This window comes from Rhinolophus ferrumequinum, chromosome 9, assembly GCF_004115265.2.
Source record: "Rhinolophus ferrumequinum isolate MPI-CBG mRhiFer1 chromosome 9, mRhiFer1_v1.p, whole genome shotgun sequence".
NCBI classification, from domain to species: domain Eukaryota; kingdom Metazoa; phylum Chordata; class Mammalia; order Chiroptera; family Rhinolophidae; genus Rhinolophus; species Rhinolophus ferrumequinum.
The window spans coordinates 43,584,909-43,603,570 of NC_046292.1; the positions used below are offsets into that span (position 1 = coordinate 43,584,909).

An 18,662-nucleotide genomic window follows, 5' to 3' on the forward strand; every position below is an offset into this window, starting at 1 on the left:
AGTCAGTTTAAAGGAGACTCAGATATGCTGTCTGCATGCATCTGCATGTGTCTGCATACAGGAAGGGGGAGGGCTCAACAAAGAAACAATGGCTTCTGCCAACTCCAATGTCTGGGAGAAAGCTGCCCCTGTAGCCCTCAACCTGCAGCTAGACAATTCAGTTCCTCCCCATGCATCCTTGGAGCCTTTTGCCTTTTGATTTGCTTCCCAAGTGCTGGAGCTCAGAGTGAGCAAGTCCAACAGTGAGTAAGTAATTCTTTGTGTGCTCCCTTTAAAAGGAATGCGTGGGATTCCAGCCCCAGTCTGTCTCACTCAGCCATAATCTCCAAGGGTTTTCACAGTCAGAAGTTATAGGAACTTCTCTCCGGCACTGAAACCATTGCTTCGGGAGGTGATGGGACCCCTCGCTCCTCAGGGGAACTTCCACAGCTGGGATATGCCTCCCAATTTTTAATGGTCTCACATGGATGTGGGATCAGCCTGTTTTGTGTCTCTGCCCCTCCTACCAGTCTCAAGGTGGCTTCTCCTGTATGTCCTAGTTGTAGGGCTTTGGTTCAGCTAGACTTCAGGTGATTCTCAAAAATGGTTGTTCTGTGGTTTAGTTGTAATTGATGTGGTTCTGAGAGAGGGTGAGCACAGTGTTTATCTACTTCGCCATCTTCACTGAAAAATCAATCAGTGATGTCTTTAATCCCCATCTTCTTGTGATTAATTCTAGAGCTCCGTGATGGCAGGGTCATGATTAGTTCATAGTTGCAGTCTCAGTACCTAACACAGTGCTGAGCACAGGATAGGCACTTACGTGCTTCCTAAGTACCTGTTCAGTGAAGGAATGAGCCAGTCTTCTGCATCTATCCTAGGAAACACTCACCGTTCTCCTCTTTTATTGTCTGGTTGAGGTGGTGGGTCTCCTCCTGTATGCGTTCCTCTAAGCTCCTCTTTCCTAAGCCAAAGTTCCTTAGTGTTGTCAGGGTGAATCTTCTTTGTTCTTTCCATGCCTGGCCATTGGACATGATCAATCCTGGTGGGAAAAAAAGCTAAAATTATAAAAAGAAAGCCAACAAATGGTATGGGGATGTGTATCAGATGGAGGGAAGGATAAGGGCATTAGGCATTTAAAAACTATTCAGAGAAATCACCCCAAAGCAATGGATATAATTGCTGGCATGTATTGACTACAATGCCAGGCACTTCAGTATTTTTTTATGCATTATGTAATTTAGTACTCTCAGAAACTCTGTGAAGTAGATACAATTATCACCTCTTTCCCCATTTTGCTGATGGGAAAACTGAGGCTCAAGGGATAAAGTAAACTTTGGTAAGGTCACACAGTTAGTAAGTGGCTAACCAGGCATGCAAGTTCGGGTCGGCCTGACTACAAAGCCCATGCTTTGATTAGTAGCCATATAGGTAGGTTTACGTATCTATGTGATGCTACATTCTAACAATACACTCATAGGTAGCACAAAATCCATATTTGTAAAGCAGTAAACCTTTTATGAGTATTATAGGAGAGGTCCTATTTAAGCTGGACCTTAATAGTTGAAGAAATGACTGAAATAAGCAAGGAAGAAGGAATATTTCATATATCCGGTTTGGGGGAGTTGGTGGATTCTGACATGTTCAAAAGACCATCATTTGTTTCATAACACAGGTAAGACCACACTCCTTTTCAGTTCTTCACTTCCATAGCACTTCAACTCCTTTTAATACCTGGCTTTGGCCTCCACCATCTCAACGAAATGACCCTCTTTGCTGTTAAATCCAGAGATACTTTGCAACCTCACTTTACTTCGTTTTTCAGCAGCTTGATATACTTCTTTCTTGAAATACTCTCTTCCAATGATGCTCAGGGCATCACACTCTGCAGGTTTTCTTCCTAATTCGCTAACAGTAGGGAACTTCCCCTATCTTCTGCTATTTCTTCTTCTTCAACCAAATTCGGAAATGATGGAGCTCTTCAAGATAAGAAGAGCTTCTCTTCTCTTTTCACCCTATACTCCTGTTCAGGGAAATCTCATCAAGTCCTAAAATTTTAAATAACATCTGTTGATAGTGACCATCTATTTCTGTCTCTGAGCTCCAGACACATATATAACTGTCTGCTTGACTTTGCCAACTGAAAGGCATTTCAAAGAGCATATCCAGGATTGAATTTATGCTTTTCTACATAAAACTCACCTCCTGAATCCAAACCAAACACCCTGTACTCCTCCAAATGTTCTTTCTTTCCATCATTTATCCATTTTAGTGTCCATCTCAACACTTCATTCTTGCTCCATTCTCCTTCCAATTAGGTCATCAGGTCTTACTGGATTTACCTGCTGAATATATTCAATCCATGTATCTTCACGGCCACTGTCCTGGTTTAACCTACTATATTGTCATTCCTTGCCATCTCTCTCATCCAAGCTACAGCCTTCTCAAACCTAGAAGACTACAGTAGTCTCTTGTTTCCATGATTCTCTTATCTCCATTGCAGACCAAATGTTTTTAAAATGTGCAGTGTAAATATGATGATTCCGTTCTTCACTGAAAACCACTGAAGAACTTCACTGTTATTGTGGTAAAAACAAACATCTTTAACAAGTACTTACTTGCATGAACTATGCCTGGACAAGCTCAGCGGCTTCATCTCCATTTAACTCTCTCCATTTAATTTTTGTGTTTGCCACAATGGCCACTTTTTCAATTCCTCAAATTCACTGTCCTTCATACCTCAGGGACTTTTTATTAATATATTCTAGTCCCTTGGCCTGATTGTTTCTTCACTTTATTAAATTCATTGTCATTTACTTGTGTAAGTTTTTTATGAATCTCAGGAGTAGATTGGATACCCTTAGTAAGTGTATCCTCCACTTCATAGCACAAGGCTTAAAATTGTTATAGTTAATTGACACTGACTTTTTCTCTGAATAGAATCGGACTTACATAAGGACTTGGAGTTTATAAATTCTACTCACTGTTATATCACTGATGCCCAGCACTGAGCTTCACATGGCACGTAATAACTACAGTGAACGGACGTAGAGTTAATGGATAAAATATTTCAAAGAGGAATCGGGAAGCACCTGAAACAAAATGGTGCTTTGGTAGAGTAATAGACTTGAATGTTTCATTTAGATTTTTCAATGTTTAAATTTACTTAATGACAATGTAGAGTATACATGCCAAACTGGTCTAACATAGACAGGAAGGCCCAAGATACTCTGTTGAACACAATTTGATGAAAACGCATAAGAAACTATAGGCAGAAAGAAGGAATTAATAAGCAGCAGAAGGAAGCAGATCCACATACGTTTCCTAGGGGAAGAAATTTGTATGGAAAACCAGAAAAAGCGAATGCATTGCCTCTTTCTCTGCTATCATTGAATGATGGGTTACTTGTCAATCATAGCATCTAAAGTGAGTTCATGCAGGAGATGCAACTTTTCCCAAATCCCTGACATTAATGCTCACCCTGCCGAATCCTGTGAGACGGTACCTTAAATAGGGAAATGTGAGCATCCCACTTCCTTTAATGGCAGGAATTTTATAATGGGCTTGTCTCTGGGGAGTGGTGGAGAATTATAGTCACAGAGGCACCTTGAACAGACCTTAAGAATATTAAACATATACATCTTCCATTGGTCAAAAAACTTACCATTGTTCTTGAAGATCAAGTCTCGGATAGGGGCCACGGGGCGGTTCACAATCTTTTGGCCCTGGTGGACAAGGGCTTCTTTGATTAAGGGTAATCCAGTTATAATAACTGTAGAGAAGTGACCAACTTCCATGCTTAAAATGTTCCCATATTTCTTCACATGCTGAAAAACAGTTCAATAATTACAGATGAATATGCACATGGCTGTGTGTGCAGGAAAGAAGGGAGTGTGTGTAGCTGGGCAGCTTGTATTGAGGGCAGTCTGCAAGTGCATGCATGTGTGTGCACACCTTGAATTGATGGGAATGTCCCTCCCTGTTTCCTTTTCTCCTCCTGTCAATCAGACCTGGATTTAATTCACTGAAGGACCTGGACAGGCCTTATAAAATATTCATTCATGTAGTCAACCTACACGAATTGAGCAAACATCTACCATCGTCCTGAAAACAGCTTATAAAGCTATAACTATAATGAAATAAATGGGTCTCTAAACTCAAGCATCTTAGAGTCTAGTGAAGGGAGGGATTTCAACACACGTGACTCACCAAAGAGGGCTGACATCTGTTTAGTGTAAGTCTGGTGTAGCAAGCATGGGCTTCTTAATAAATCATCTCTGTCTAACCAAAAGAGAATGTCCCTTTCCTCAACCTCGGCTAGCGGATGGAAAATTCATTATAGGGCTGGGGTCAGGTTGGGAGAAAAGCACTCTAGCTCCGGAACCACATTCGAATCTTAGCTCTATGCTTCACTAGCTGTGGGCTCTGGAGAGAGTCATTTCCCTTTTTTGAGCCTCAGCTCCCCAGCTATAAAAGGAAAAAATGATTCCTCCCTCAAAGGGTTCTGTGAGGCAGAATGACAGCAGCAATGTGAAAGGCATTTTGCTTCCTGGTACCTGGTGCAGAGCCACTCAAGTCTCTGAGGAATCACCGGGCTCTGTGTGCAAAGGGATGTGAACGCATGCTCATGGTGGCAGAGAGGACAGGCGCACATGGATGTGTGGGAGGAAGGCACTCGTGGTCACAGAGGCCCACATTCCTGGGTTTCACGTTAAGCCCCTTTCACGTTTTATCATACTCAATCTCACAACCACCCTAAGGTAGTAATGATTTTCCTTGTCTTTCAGAAAACGAAAATGAGTCCTAGTTGAAGTAAGGTAGCCAAGGTGACAAAGCTATTGAGTGGTGGAGAGAATTTGGCAGGCATTCCGTGAGATTGGAGGACAAGAACATGAACCTGAGTTGGTGCCGGGACCTAGTGGGTGAGTTTAGTGGGAGAGAGAGTGAAAGTGAGAATGAGAGGGGGAGCGGTGACGAGAACGGAAAAGCCTGTGGGTGTGTCATGAGGATGCACAAAGGTGCAGGTATGTGCAAGATGGGTTGAATAACAGTGAATGGTCACCAGTCAAAGTCTTTCCTGACCTGTCTATTCAAGAGACGACTTTCATAAAACCCTGCCCCTGTGTCTTGTCCACCAGGCTGTGTCACGTTGCTGGCAGTGGATGAAATAGAAGGGCTTCTTTTTCTCCAGGTGTGTGTGGCCCCTCCTCCCTGATTCCCAAGCACTTATGCTCCCCCATGTCACCCTTAGTGTCCGGAACGCCACCACCCCCATCAGAGCAAATACAGTGGATTCAGTCTCATTCTACCTCCCTGCTCCCACATTAAAACACCGAGCCTGACTCAATCTTTCCATTGTTCTTATGACCCAGAGACCTCCATCAATCTTTGTACATCTCTAGCACAGTATGTCATGTCTTGCTAGAAAGCATTGAGCCAAGATTCCATCTTGAGCTGGTCTGCCTCTGAAGCACATGTGTTTACTTCTAACAAACAGCAGGGAATGGGGTCATGTAAATCAAGCAGGTTTTTTATTTCATCTTGCTGAATGCCAGGATGAACTGTTCAGGCTACATAAAAGGATTTCTTGATTACTCTAGGATATTTATTAAGGATGTTTTAGAACAGCTAAAAATCTCAGGTTGAGCGAAATGACTCCTACCTGATTATGAGTACTACCTAGAATCTCAGCCTGTACTTGGAAGGCACTCTGCACTCTAGTAGTTGTTATGAAATGAAGTTCTTCCGAGTTCCATCTCTACCTGTTCTCTGCCACTGTATATTTCTAGACAAATACTACTGGATAATCTTTATGGTATTATCAGCTGTGTAAACATGGATAGGTCAAATGATCTCTTGAAGCCCTGTATTGACTATAGTTATATATTACAATTTTTAAGTGTGCTGTATGAGGCACTCTGCCAATTGATTTATGTGGAAATAAATGTATGACCCTCAGAAATCAGAGAAATCTTTGTAAGGTAGAGCATACTTTTCAATGTACAACACTGAATGAGTCATTAAAAAAATACACAGTAAAGAAATGAAAGCAACTAAAAATAAGATGATGGTTCAGTGGGCTAAAACTGGCTTAAAACCAAAAATGAAAATAGTAGAATAAAGAGAAAAGCATTAACATAGGAGCTGTAAAAGGCAAAGAAAAGTAATAGGACACAGGATATTTAATATGAGAGATAAAAATTCCAAATGTAGGATTAAGTAAATAATAAGCTGGAGCAAAATAACGTTTAGGATAAAGAACAATTAAAGTTGGAGGTTTAGTGAGAAAAGAGTTGAAACATGATCATGAAGAGATATAAAGTTGAGAGAGATCGTGCTTAATTTAAGTCATTAACTCCAGAGCCAACAGAATGAAGAGACAAAGAAAGAAAAAGGAAAAGGAAGCAAGTAGGTGTATTGATTCTGACTCCTAGCTGCCCTACGTGAGAGGGTTTGTTCCTCTGAACTCTCACCGGCAGTGAGCAGTGTGTGTGTGTGTGTGTGTGTGTGTGTCTGTGTGTGAGTATGTGAGTGCTGAGGGAGGTGTGGGTGAAAGAAGCAGTGAGATTCTTTCTTATTCATATAACTGTATTTTAAAATGTCTCAACGTGTATTTACAGCTTTTATAGTTAAAAAGCATTTCTATCCAATAAAGCAAAAAAGAAAAAAAACCTAAGGAAATAAGGACTAAAACTTTATAACAGTGGTTCTTAACTTTTTTTTTGAATCATAAAATTTCTTGAAAATCTAATATTTAAGACATATATATTACAAAGTGGAGAGGATAAAGGGACCTAAATGATCATAAGGTGGTAAAATGTTGAAACTAGCAGACTTCATTAAGCTATGTATGCATCTTGCAATCTTTACAGCAACCACTGAAAACAAAATACAGAGATATATTCAAAAACACTAAATTAATATTGAATTCTTAAAGAAATATGTTCAAGTGAGTCACAGCAAGACAGGAAAGAAGAAACAGACAGAATAAAAGAGAGGAAAAAATAGAAAATAAATGATAAAATGGCAGACATATGATTAACATATCAATAATTACATTAAATATAAATGATCTAAATTCTCCAATTAAATGTGATTAGCAGATACAGGCAGCAAACAACCACTTTGTAGCTCCTACCAGGTCACAAGCAGTGGGTGAGCTGGGCCTGCACAGGAGCACCTCCAAGAGGCTCCAGAACCAACATAACTGCAGGTTAGCTTCAGGCCACAGCAGAGCACCACCCAATTAATCCCTCAAGTGGCACACATATCAAACAGTCTTAACAAGTACCACAACGCTGAGGCAAATTCCACTCAGTGACATAAGCCCCTTACATAGCAGGTTGTATGCTGTGGATAGGGCCAAATCCTACAGCCAATAAGCCTGAGTGTCAATCCCACCTACTCACATGCCAATAGCCATCCAGGCTCAACTAAAACAGGAGGGCACACACAACCCACACAAGGGATACACAAGGGAGCACCCAGAGCAGGTGACCAGGGAAAATGTGCCAAGGCTCCAAGGTCATCTACTACATAAGGCCACCCGGCCAAGATGGGAGACATAGCTGATGTACCTAACACATAGAAACAAACACAGAGAGGCAGCCAATATAAAGAAACAAAAAATGCATCCCAAATGAAAGAATAGGAGAAAACTCCAGAAAAAGAATGAAACGAAGTGGAGGCAAACAACCTACCAGATAAAGAGTTCAAAAGAACGGTTATAAGAATACTCAAGGAGCTTAGTGAGAACTTCAACAAAGAGACTGCAAGCATAAAAAAGAACATAGAAACCATAAAAAACAGCTAGTCAGAAGTGAAGAATATGATAACTGAAATGAAGAATGCACTAGAGGGAATCACCAGCAGACTAGATGAAGCAGAGGATAGAATCAGTGATTTAGAAGACAAGGTAGCATAAAATACCCAGTTATAACAGCAAAAAGAAAAAAGAATCCAAAAAAAGGAGGATAGTTTAAGAGACCTGTGGAACAACAATAAGCATAACTACATTCATGTCATAGGAGTACCAGAAGGAGAAGAGAGAAAGCAAGGGATTGAGAACCTATTTGAAGAAATAACGACTGAAAATTTTCCTAACCTGGCAAAGGAAACAGTCATACATTCCAGGAGGCACAGAGAGTCCCAAACAATATCAACCCAAAGACACCCACACCAAGACACATTATAATTGAAATGGCAAAGGTTAAAGACAGAGAGAATACTAAAAGCTGCAAGGGAAATGCAGTTAGTTACCTACAAGGGAGCTCCCATAAGATTGTCAGCTGATTTCTCAACTGACAAGGGCCACAAGGGATTGGCACAAAATATTCAACACAATGAAAGGTCTACAACCAAGGTTACCCTATCCAGCAAGGCTATCATTTAAAATTGAAGGGCAGATAAAAGGCTTCCCAGACAAGAAATATATAGGAGATCCCCACCACCAAACCAGTATTACAAGGAATGTTAGAGGGACTTCTTTAAGAAGGAAAAAAAAATAAAATAAAATTATGAATAATAAAATGGCATCAGGTACACATCTATCAACACGTACTTTTGATGTAAATAGATTAAATGCTACAATCAAAAGTCATAGGATGGATGAATGGATAAGAAAACAAACTCTTACCTATGCTGCCTGCAGGAGACTCACTTCAGATTGAAAGATACACACACAGATGGAAAGTAAAGGGATGGAAAAACATATTTCATGAAAATGGAAACAAACAAATAAAAAACCCATAAAGGCTGGCTATAACAAGACACAAAGAAGGACCCAGTAATTCCACTTCCGTGTAATTATCCATAGAAACCCAAAATATTATTTCAAGGGGATGTGTGCATCCATATATTCATTGCAGCATTGTTTACAATGACCAAGATGTGGAGGCAGCCTGGTTGTTCATCCATAGAAGAATGGATGAAGAACAGGTGGCACATATATACAATGGAATATTGCTTGGCTATGGAAGGGAATGGGTTCTTGCCATCTGCGGCGGTATGGATGGACCTGGAGGGAACTGTGCTGAGTGGAGTGTCAGACAGAGAAAGACAGACCTAATGTGATTTCACTTATACATAGAAGCTAAAGAACAAAATGAACCAATGAAACAGAAACAGAATCATAGATACAGAAAACATTTTGATGGTTGCCAGATGGTAGGAAGTTTGGGGGTGTGGATAAAAAACAGGGGACTGGATTAAGAAGTAAAAATTGGTTGTTAAAAAGTGGTTATGGGGATGTAGGGTATAGGCTAAGGAGCATAGTCGATAATATTGTAATAACTATGTATGGTTTCAGGTTGATACTGGATATGTTGGGTGATAGATGGGAGGGGTTGGAGGGCAGGGTGAAAAAAGTTAAGGCATTAAGAAGTGCAAATTGTTAGTTACAAAATAGTCACGGCAATGTAAAGTAAATCATAGGGAATACAGTCAATAATATGGTAATAAATATTTACAGTGCTAGATGGGTACTAGATTATACAGGGGGATCACTTCTTAAATTATATAAATGTCTAACAACTATGCTGTACACCCGAAATTAATATAAAATAATATTGAATGTCGATTGTAGTTGAAAAATTACAAAAGGGTGAAAAGGTGAAGGGGAATGAAAGGTCCATATTTCCAGGTATAAAACAAGTAAGTCCTAGGGATATAATATACAGCACAGGGAATATAGTCAATAATATTGTGATAGCATAGTATGGTGTCAGATGGTTGTTGCACTTATGGTGATCACTTCTTGAGCGATTTAACATTTATAAATGTTAAATAACTGTGGTGTACACCTGAAACTAATATAATACTGTCTGTTAGCTATATTTTTTAATAAAAATCTTAAAAAACACTAAAACAGAACAAAATGAAAGATTGACAGAATGAAAAAAAAATGATCCATCTACATGCTATAAGAAACTGATTTTAAATATGATATAAGTAGGTTAAAATAATACAATGGAGAAGCATAGATCATGCAAATAATAATCAAAAGAGAGCTGATATGGCAATGTTATATCAGATAGAGTAAAGTTCAGGCAAAGAACATCACCAGGGATAAAGAAAGATATTATGTAATAATGTCAACTCACCAAGATGACCTAACAATTTTATTGCATATGCACCAAATAAAAGATCTGCCAAGTACATAAAGGAAAAACTACCAGTACTGAGTAGAAAAATAGACAAACCTGTAATTATTATTGGAGACCTCAACATGAACCTCCTAGTAACTGATACAATCAGTACATAAGAAGTCAGCAAGCATATAGGACAATTAAACAACGCCATCATCCAATAAGGTCTAATTAACTTATAGGAACACTGCCCAACAACAGCAGAGTACAGATGACCCAGGGTTAGAGGCCCAGACCTCCTGCTCAGTCAAAAATCTGCGTTTAACTAGTGCACATTTTTTTCAAGCATGCATGGGACTGTATCCTGGGTCATAAAGCCAAACTTCACATATTTTTAAAAATTGGAATTATACTGAGTATGTCCTCTCACCGTAATGGAATCAAACTGGCAATCACTACCAGAAGGAAAACAGAAAAATGTCCCAATATTGGAACTAAATGGCACATTTCTTAACAAGGGTACAGGTTTAGGAGCCTGGCTTTAAAATTCTGTGACTAATCCTGTAACTTAGTGTTACCAATTGGGTGTTTCTCCCAGAAAGTGATAAAACCTTCTCCACCAGCACTTGCGTATATGGACTTGTGTTTAAAGTGCTCCAGGCATTTCAGGGGAAAGGGGAACTAACATTTTTTGTGCACCTACCATAGGCCATGTTATATTGACCATTACTGTTTTATTTAATCTTCACAACCACCTATCACAGTGCTGTGTCTCAGCAAGGTACCTGTGCAGAGAGGCAGGAAATCAGTTGAGGATTGTTGAGAAAATGTTGGATGTTGGAGAAAACTTTTAAGGAATTCAGAGTGGCCACAGTTAGGGAGCCCTGATGGGAGATGATTATAAAGAAGTGGAAAGAGGCTGGGTCATAAGGGTTCCACGTGGCTCCCTAAGGAGTCTGAACTCTGTTAAGGAGACTTAGCAGCCAGGAGCGCTAAGAAAATGAAAGCTGAGGAATGCCATTTTTAAAGGATTACTTTAGAGAGTGGATTGCAGGGAGAGAAGGCTGAATGTGAGGGGCTCAATTGTGGTGATGGCAGCAGTTCAGTTTAAAGTGGTGACGATTTACTAGTAGTACCATTTTACACATGGGAAATGGAAAGTACAGCGTTTGGGAAGGATAATAGTATTACAGAAGACAAGGAGACCAGATCACCATAGGATGCTCCGATATTTAACATGACACAATGAAATGCATTAGAATGTGGCACGCCTAGCACACTTAAATCGCCAACAGTTAACAATATTTCACGCCTAGAAAGGGAAGGTTTCAGAAATCACGCCAGCTGACCCTGAGGACAACAAGGCTCAAAGCGGGATTCACCAGGGTAATGGCTAATTTAGCGGCAGAGCCACCATCCTCCTGCCCTCAGGCCCCGGGATGGCCCTTGTACCGCAGGTCAGGCTTAGGGCTCAGCTCAGCACCACCGCCTGCTCCTACCTGTTGAAGCGACAGGTGTGGCTCCTTAAAGCCCATATGGAAGAAGTTTCCAATGATAGGCAGAATCGGGGGTCCAGGCGGGTAGTTGTTGGGACGCCGCCTTTTGAAGTAATTGGCAAGGAACAGAAAGACGACAGCACCCAGCAGGAGAGTGCGGGGATTGAGGAGTGACCAGAAGGCAGCCACTAGGCAGCCCATCGCTGCGAGCATGGCTCCGATGTCCACTGACTCCACTGCTGTCTGAAGTGGTGACAATCCTGGCCTCTCTGTTACTGTGCTTGCAGCAAGGCCGGAACTCCCAGTGTCACCCCGCGCCGCCCCTCCCCCGAGTATGTCACGCCCTCTCCGTGCTGCTACTTGCCTGGCGGTTTTCTGTGCTTGAACTTCGCCCGGCCCTCCCAGAACCGCGCCCTGGGAACTTCCCGTCAGCCAGCCACCCGTCGTGCAGGACTGAGGCCAGGCGCTAGATTCCTAGGAGAACCCACAAGTTTTGGAAAGTCTTTCTCTAAGACCATTGGGGCTCTTGGGTTTATGGTTTCAATGCATGTCAGAGAGCTCCACAAACATTTGAGCTCCGAGTTTTCAATCTCCTTCTCAGCCAGGGATCAAGGATCTGAACTGATCCTGGGGAACAGTCACCTGTCATTTCTTGGGCACTCATTATATGCCAGGCAGCTCAGTCACCTCTTTACATAAATTGCTTCATTCTGACAAAATTAGGCAGATACTCTTCTTAGTCCCATCTTCCAGCTGAGGAAACAGAGGTGAAGTACCAAATACGTGGTAAACGAATGAATCCACCGGTCTGCAAAACATCTAAAAGAGGTCCTGTATTTCTAACTGTTTTGGAGATTAAAAATCATTATAGCAAAGCTCCTAGTGTTGCCCCTAGTTCTTAGCAGGCGCTAATTAACACTGAAGGGAAGTGTCTTTCCAAAGTCCAGAGGGAGATACTGGTCAGAGCTTAGCTTTTATCTTTCCAGTCTACATCTTCCTATTTTACTCCAGTTGTTAGCATCCACACAAAGTTACTAATATTTATGTAACTGTTATTTTAACGGAATTATGGTACAACTGCTTTTTTAAAAAAATAACCCTCAGTATTATGTGTTTGAGATCTCTCCAAGTTGATGCATGTCTCTTTAGTTCATTCACTTTAACAGCTAAGTACCGTTCTGTCATTGCACCACAGTTTTTAAAATTGAGGTGTAACTGACATATAACATTATATGAGTTTCAGGTGTATAACATCATGATTCGATAATTGCATACATTGCAAAATGATCACCACAATAAGTCTAGTTAATCTCTGTCACCATGTATTGTTACCAAAAAATTTTTTTTTGTGATGAGAACTTCTAAGGTGTACTCTTTTAGCAACTTTCAAATACGCAATACAGACAGCATTATTAACTATAGTCACCTTGCTGTGTATTACATCCCCAGGACTTGTAACTGGAAACTTGGATCTTTTGACTCTCTGCTCATTTTGCCCGTCTTCCAACCCCCACCTATAGAAACCACTAATCTCTTCACTGTGTCCATGAGATTTTATTTCATTTTCTTTTAGTTTTTTAAAGTTACACGTATAGGTGAGATTGTATGTTATTTATTTTTCTCTGACTGAGTTCACTTAGCACAATGCGCTTGAAGTACACCAATGTTGTTACAAATGATTTTATTCTTTTCATTCTTTTTTATGGCTGAAAAATATTCTTTTACACACACACACACACACACACACACACATACGAAATCTAACAATTAAGTTTGTGAACTCATCCTAGAAAAAATGCTGCATGCCTCATTGCTGAATATCACTATGGTCATCTTCAAAGTACTCCCCTTGGGAAGCTATGCATCGATGCCAGAGCGTAGTCCACCCTTCAAAGCAGTTTGGAAACTCTTTCTGGAATGGACATCAGAGCTGTTGTCGTATTAACCTTGATATCCTGAATGTCATCAAAATGTCTTCCTTTCAATATTTCCTTTATCTTTGTGTAAAGAAAGAAGTCATTGGGGGACAGATCAGGTGAGTAGGGAGGGTTTTCGAATACAGCTATTTGTTTACTGGCTAAAAACTCCCTCCCAGACAGTGCCTTGTGAGCTGGTGCATTGTTGTGATCAAGAGCCAGGAATTGTAGGCAAAAAGTTCAGGTCGTCCAACTTTTCCATGCAGCCTTTTCAGCACTTCCAAATAGTAAACTTGGTTAACTCTTTGTCCAGTTGGTACAAATTCATAATAAATAATCCCTCTGATATCAAAAAAGGCTAGGAGCATCGTTGCAACAAGTTTGTGAACATAATTGTCAGACCTCATATATATATATATATATGTATATATGTATATATATACACACATACTCATATTTCTATCATTTGTCATATATATGTACATATATATGCCATATTTTCTTTGTTCATTCATTCCTCAGTGGACATTTAGGTTGTTTCCATATCTTGGCCACTGTAAATAGTGCTTCAAAGAAATGTGGGTGCATATATCCTTCCAAGTTCGTGTTTTTGTCTTCTTCAGATAACTCCCCAGAAGTGGAATTGCTGGATTATATGGTAGTTCTATTATTATAGCATAATATATTTACCCATTTCCAAATCAATGAATTATAAGGTTAGTTTTCTCCCTTCTTCCTTTTACAGTTTTATTTTATTGCATTAAAATAGTACTGCAGGTGAGAAATTGTACCATTGACTTAAATGGCACATTTAAGATTCAATGAAATCTATCGACTTCTTCACATAGACTTGTATAAATGAAGTTCTAGACTTCACCTGAAAGCTGCAAAATTTAATGGTTTAGATATATTTATAACAAACTGATTTAAACATCTTCTATAATAAAAAAATTAAGACCACTTATTTGAAAACAAAGATGAAGCCTCATCTTTCAATTTGCTTTCTTATTAGTTCCAAAGTAAAGTTTTAAAGCTGTGATTGACATTTTTTTCTAATTATGAATACTCTCAGGACATTGTGTAAGCTTGTGGTTAGTACAAAGAAAAAGGAAGACACTTTTAACTTTAAGAGCTTACTATGATCAGTATAAGCTTCCCTAGTTGAATACTGTTTCCTTCTTTTCCATTAACACAGGTATTTGATTCCCAAAAACTTTAAATGTAGTATGACTTGTGAAAAGTATTGTGTGTAAGATTGTGTATATACATACCTCAGGTTCAAGTTAATGGCTTTGATTTATAGTCTAAAGAAAAGTGAATAACATGAAAATTAATATCTTGATTTGTAACCATAATGAGATGAGTACTGGCATTGGATTTCAGTGCCATTTGCCATTTTGTACTTTTCCCCTAATGGTCTCTGTCTTATAGTAACCAATTGCCCAAATCATTGAGTTGTTCTAAAAAAAAAAAAAATTAAAGAAAAAGGAGAAAGCTTGAAATCTTTTGTTGAACAAATCATGTAAAGTAAATGAGTGGAATATTAATTGCACAATAAGAAATTATCAGACTCATCTCTTCATTGATCCTTATGCTCCGTGAATTACTAAATAATTTGGTAATCCATTAATAAGTTAATCATCAATTGTGACTGTGACTATGCAGTAGTGTTTTTCAGCATTAATTGAAAATTATTGTGTTAAACCTGTCTATCCAGAAGAGTAACACTGTATACATATTAACAAATGATTTAGTTAGAGTATTTTTAGGTACTAAATTTTATGTCAAGTATTTAAAGTGAACTTGAGATTAAAAGCAAGGCATATTTTATAAGAAACAATGATAATTTCTTAATTTGAAAATTTCTTATTTTAAGAATTAGAATAGTTTGATGTTTTTATTTCTATCATTTTTCTTACATTTTCCACCCCACGAATACTTTGTCTGGCAATTAGAAGACACAAATGTTTTTTGAATCCTTTTAAGAATTTAGCTTAAAATTGATTGATGTGATGTAATACTTATATTAAAAAATAACTTGATCATATTTCTTATGTTTGCTTAGGATTTCTAAATTATCTGATAGTCAAAGGAATTTTTGATAATAACTATGATAAAGTTATTCCTGTAATAACTATAAATATGGAAAAATATTCTTGGATACTCTACTTATATATCCCTAATGCCCTGGAAATTTGAAGGGTAATCTAAATTGGCATACTTTAGAATATTCCAGGAGAAAAAATAACTACTTTTAATACCAGCCATTTAGATTTCATGAAGATTTTGCTGAGGAATAATAGGAAATAATTTAAGTAGTCACAAAAGTCTGAAAATGTCTTTCTATATAATACACAATAGTTCAATAGAGTCAGGCATGGAAAAATCAGCATTTAACATGGGGTATTTCGTGTTTATATAACATTGAAATTCCAGGTATAGAGTTTTAGTATTTGCCAGCATACTTTTATAAAAGTAAATCCTAAACTACCTAAGCTTTAAAAAAGTTAAGGAGAAGTGAAGTTTCTCTCAAACAAAAATTGATGGAATTTGTTGTCTGTAGACCTGCCTTACAAAAAATGTTAAAGAAGTTCTTCAGAAAGAAGGGAAAAGGTATAGGTCAGAAATTCAGACCTCCATAAGGAAATAAAGACCATTAGAGAAGAAATAAATGAAGGTAAAATAAATCTTTTATTTTATTTTTCTTAATTGATCTAATAGATAACAGTTTGTTCAAAATAAAAATAGTAATTTATTCAATGATTATAGCTTATAGATAAATTATATGAATGATGCAAGGGACCAAAAGAAGGAATTAGAAAAACCCTGTCATAAGGTACTCTAATGAAATACTGATGAAGCAGTTTAGTGTTATTTAAAAGTGGATTTGAATCAGTTGGAATCATACATTGTAAACTCTAGGGAATGCACTTAAGTTTAAAGAAAACAATAAAATTGATGTGCTAAGTCAGAAGAGAAAATGGAAATATATAAAATGCTCAATTAAAACCAGAGAAGATAGAAAAAGAAGGAGAGACAAAAACGAAATATCAAGAAGAATGAATAGAAAACAGTAATGAACATGGTAGATATTAATCTGTAGCAATAATCACTTTAAATTCCAATGGTCTAAATACAAAAATTAAATGACAGAGTCTGTCAAAATGGATTAAAAAAAAGAGACCCCTTTCAGATTGTTCACTGTTGGTATATAGAAACACAACTGATTTTTGCATAATGATTTTAGTATCCTGAAACTTAGTTGAATTCATTTATTTGTACTAACAGTGTGTATGTGTGTGTGTGTGTGTGTGTGTGTGTGTGTATGTGTAATTTTTAGGGTTTTCTACTTATGAGATAACGTCATATGTGAACAGAAATAACTTTAGTTCAGCATCAAAAAGAATAAATTACTTAGGAATAAACTTCACCATGGAGGCAAAATAATTATGCACTGAAAACTATAAAATATTACTCAAAGAAATTAAAAAAGACATGAATAAATGGAAAGACATCCCATATTCATGGACTCAAGGACTTAATATGAGTTGTCATAAAAAGAATAGTGAATGTTTAAGTTAAAAAAAATTTATTACAGTAAAAGATAGATTGCCATTAAACCCCCTCAAAATATTCCCCCTCACATTGAAAGTATTTATCCCACTGTTCTTGAAATTTTCTGAAGTTCTGGAAGTCCTCTTTCGTGAGTATCTTTAGTTGCGCTGTCATGCCTGCCTCGATGGCCTGAATCATTTTGACTTTGGGGAAGAGCCAGAAGTTGCCCAGTGCGAGATCCAGTGAATAAAGTGGATGAAGACGCACCGTAATGTTTTTATTTGAGAGAAATTGTCATGTCACAAGCAGTGTGTGACATGGAGCATTGTCAATGATGGAGGATGAAGTAAAGACAGTATGAATTTATCCCTGGTATGCAGGGCTGGTACAACATTTGAAAATCAATTAATGTACTATTTTACAATAACAGGCTGAAGAAGAAAAATCATCTGATTATATCAAGTAGATGCAGCAAAAGCATTTGATAAATTCCAACTGTGTTACTTCGGTTTCTCCTGAGGATATATACGTATATATCCATCTTATAAAAAATTGGCTCACATGATTATGAAGGCTGACAAGCCCCAATCTGCAGTCAGCACGCTGGAATATAACTACACCAGGAGAGCTGCTGATGGTATAGTTCCAATCTGAGATCCAGGAAGAGCTGATGTGTCAATTCAAGTCCAAATTCAGGAAAAAAATTGATGTTCCAGCTCAAGGCTGTGAGGCAGGAGGAAACCTCTTATTTGGATGCGGGTCAGACTTAGGCTTTTATTCTACTTACGCTTCAACTGAATGTATTCGACCCACCCATGTTAGGCAACACAATCTACTTTCCTCAATCTATTGATTTAAATTTTAAACTCATCCCAAAACAGTTTTACAGAAACAAAAAAGATAATATTTGACCAAACATCTGGACACCTCATGGCATAGTCAACTTGACGTATAAAATGAACAATCACACCAACAACCATTATGATAAAAATTCAAATAAGGAAGAGAGGGGAATTTCTTTAATCTGGTAAAGAAAATCTACAAAAAATCTATAGCTCATATCATCTTAATGATAAAAAACTAGATATTTTCCCAATAAGATCAGAAACAAAGGAAGGATGTCTTCTCTTACCACTGTTTAACAATTAAGTAACATTAAGTTAATGTTTCGATTGTGAGTAGTAGATGGGGAAAACTGGAGGAAGAACAGGTTTGGGTGGGAAGATATGGCTCTTTGGGCCATGTTACATTTGATGCATTTGTTAGATATCCAAGTGGACATATCAAGTAGACAGCTGAAGGCTTGCATATGGTATTCTTGGAAGAAGGATTTTTAAGTCATGGGATAGGTGATGTCACTTAGGAAGAGTGTTATGGAGAAGTAAAGAGGTTCCAGAAGAGATTTTCAGGTATGCTAGCACTTAGAAGTGGAAAAGGAGCCAAAAAGAGACTTTAAATAAAGACCAGTCTATTAGAGAAACAGAGAGAACGCCTTTTGTACCTGCTAACAGGGAGGATAGTCTGAAAGTGCAACAGTGTTAGCAGATGTTATACATGCATGTAGATTGGTGAAGAGAAAATAGAGAAGGACATGAGGTTGGAGCAATGCAGACATCAGTCAATAGTTCTCA

At 38.2% G+C, this 18,662-nt stretch overlaps 1 protein-coding gene across 1 annotated transcript in view; it reads right to left on the reverse strand.

The window, feature by feature from the left end:
• LOC117026565 (cytochrome P450 2J2-like) overlaps positions 1–11,859 on the reverse strand; it is a 31,792-nt gene extending 19,933 nt beyond the window's left edge. Inside the window, exons 1-3 of the mRNA XM_033113351.1 lie at positions 11,564–11,859; positions 3,644–3,806; positions 872–1,021 (exon numbers count right to left, since the gene is read on the reverse strand). Of these exons, the coding sequence (XP_032969242.1) occupies positions 872–1,021; positions 3,644–3,806; positions 11,564–11,773 (523 nt within the window). The 5' untranslated portion in view covers positions 11,774–11,859. The remainder of the gene's footprint in view (positions 1–871; positions 1,022–3,643; positions 3,807–11,563) is intronic.
• Positions 11,860–18,662: the final 6,803 nt, after the last annotated feature.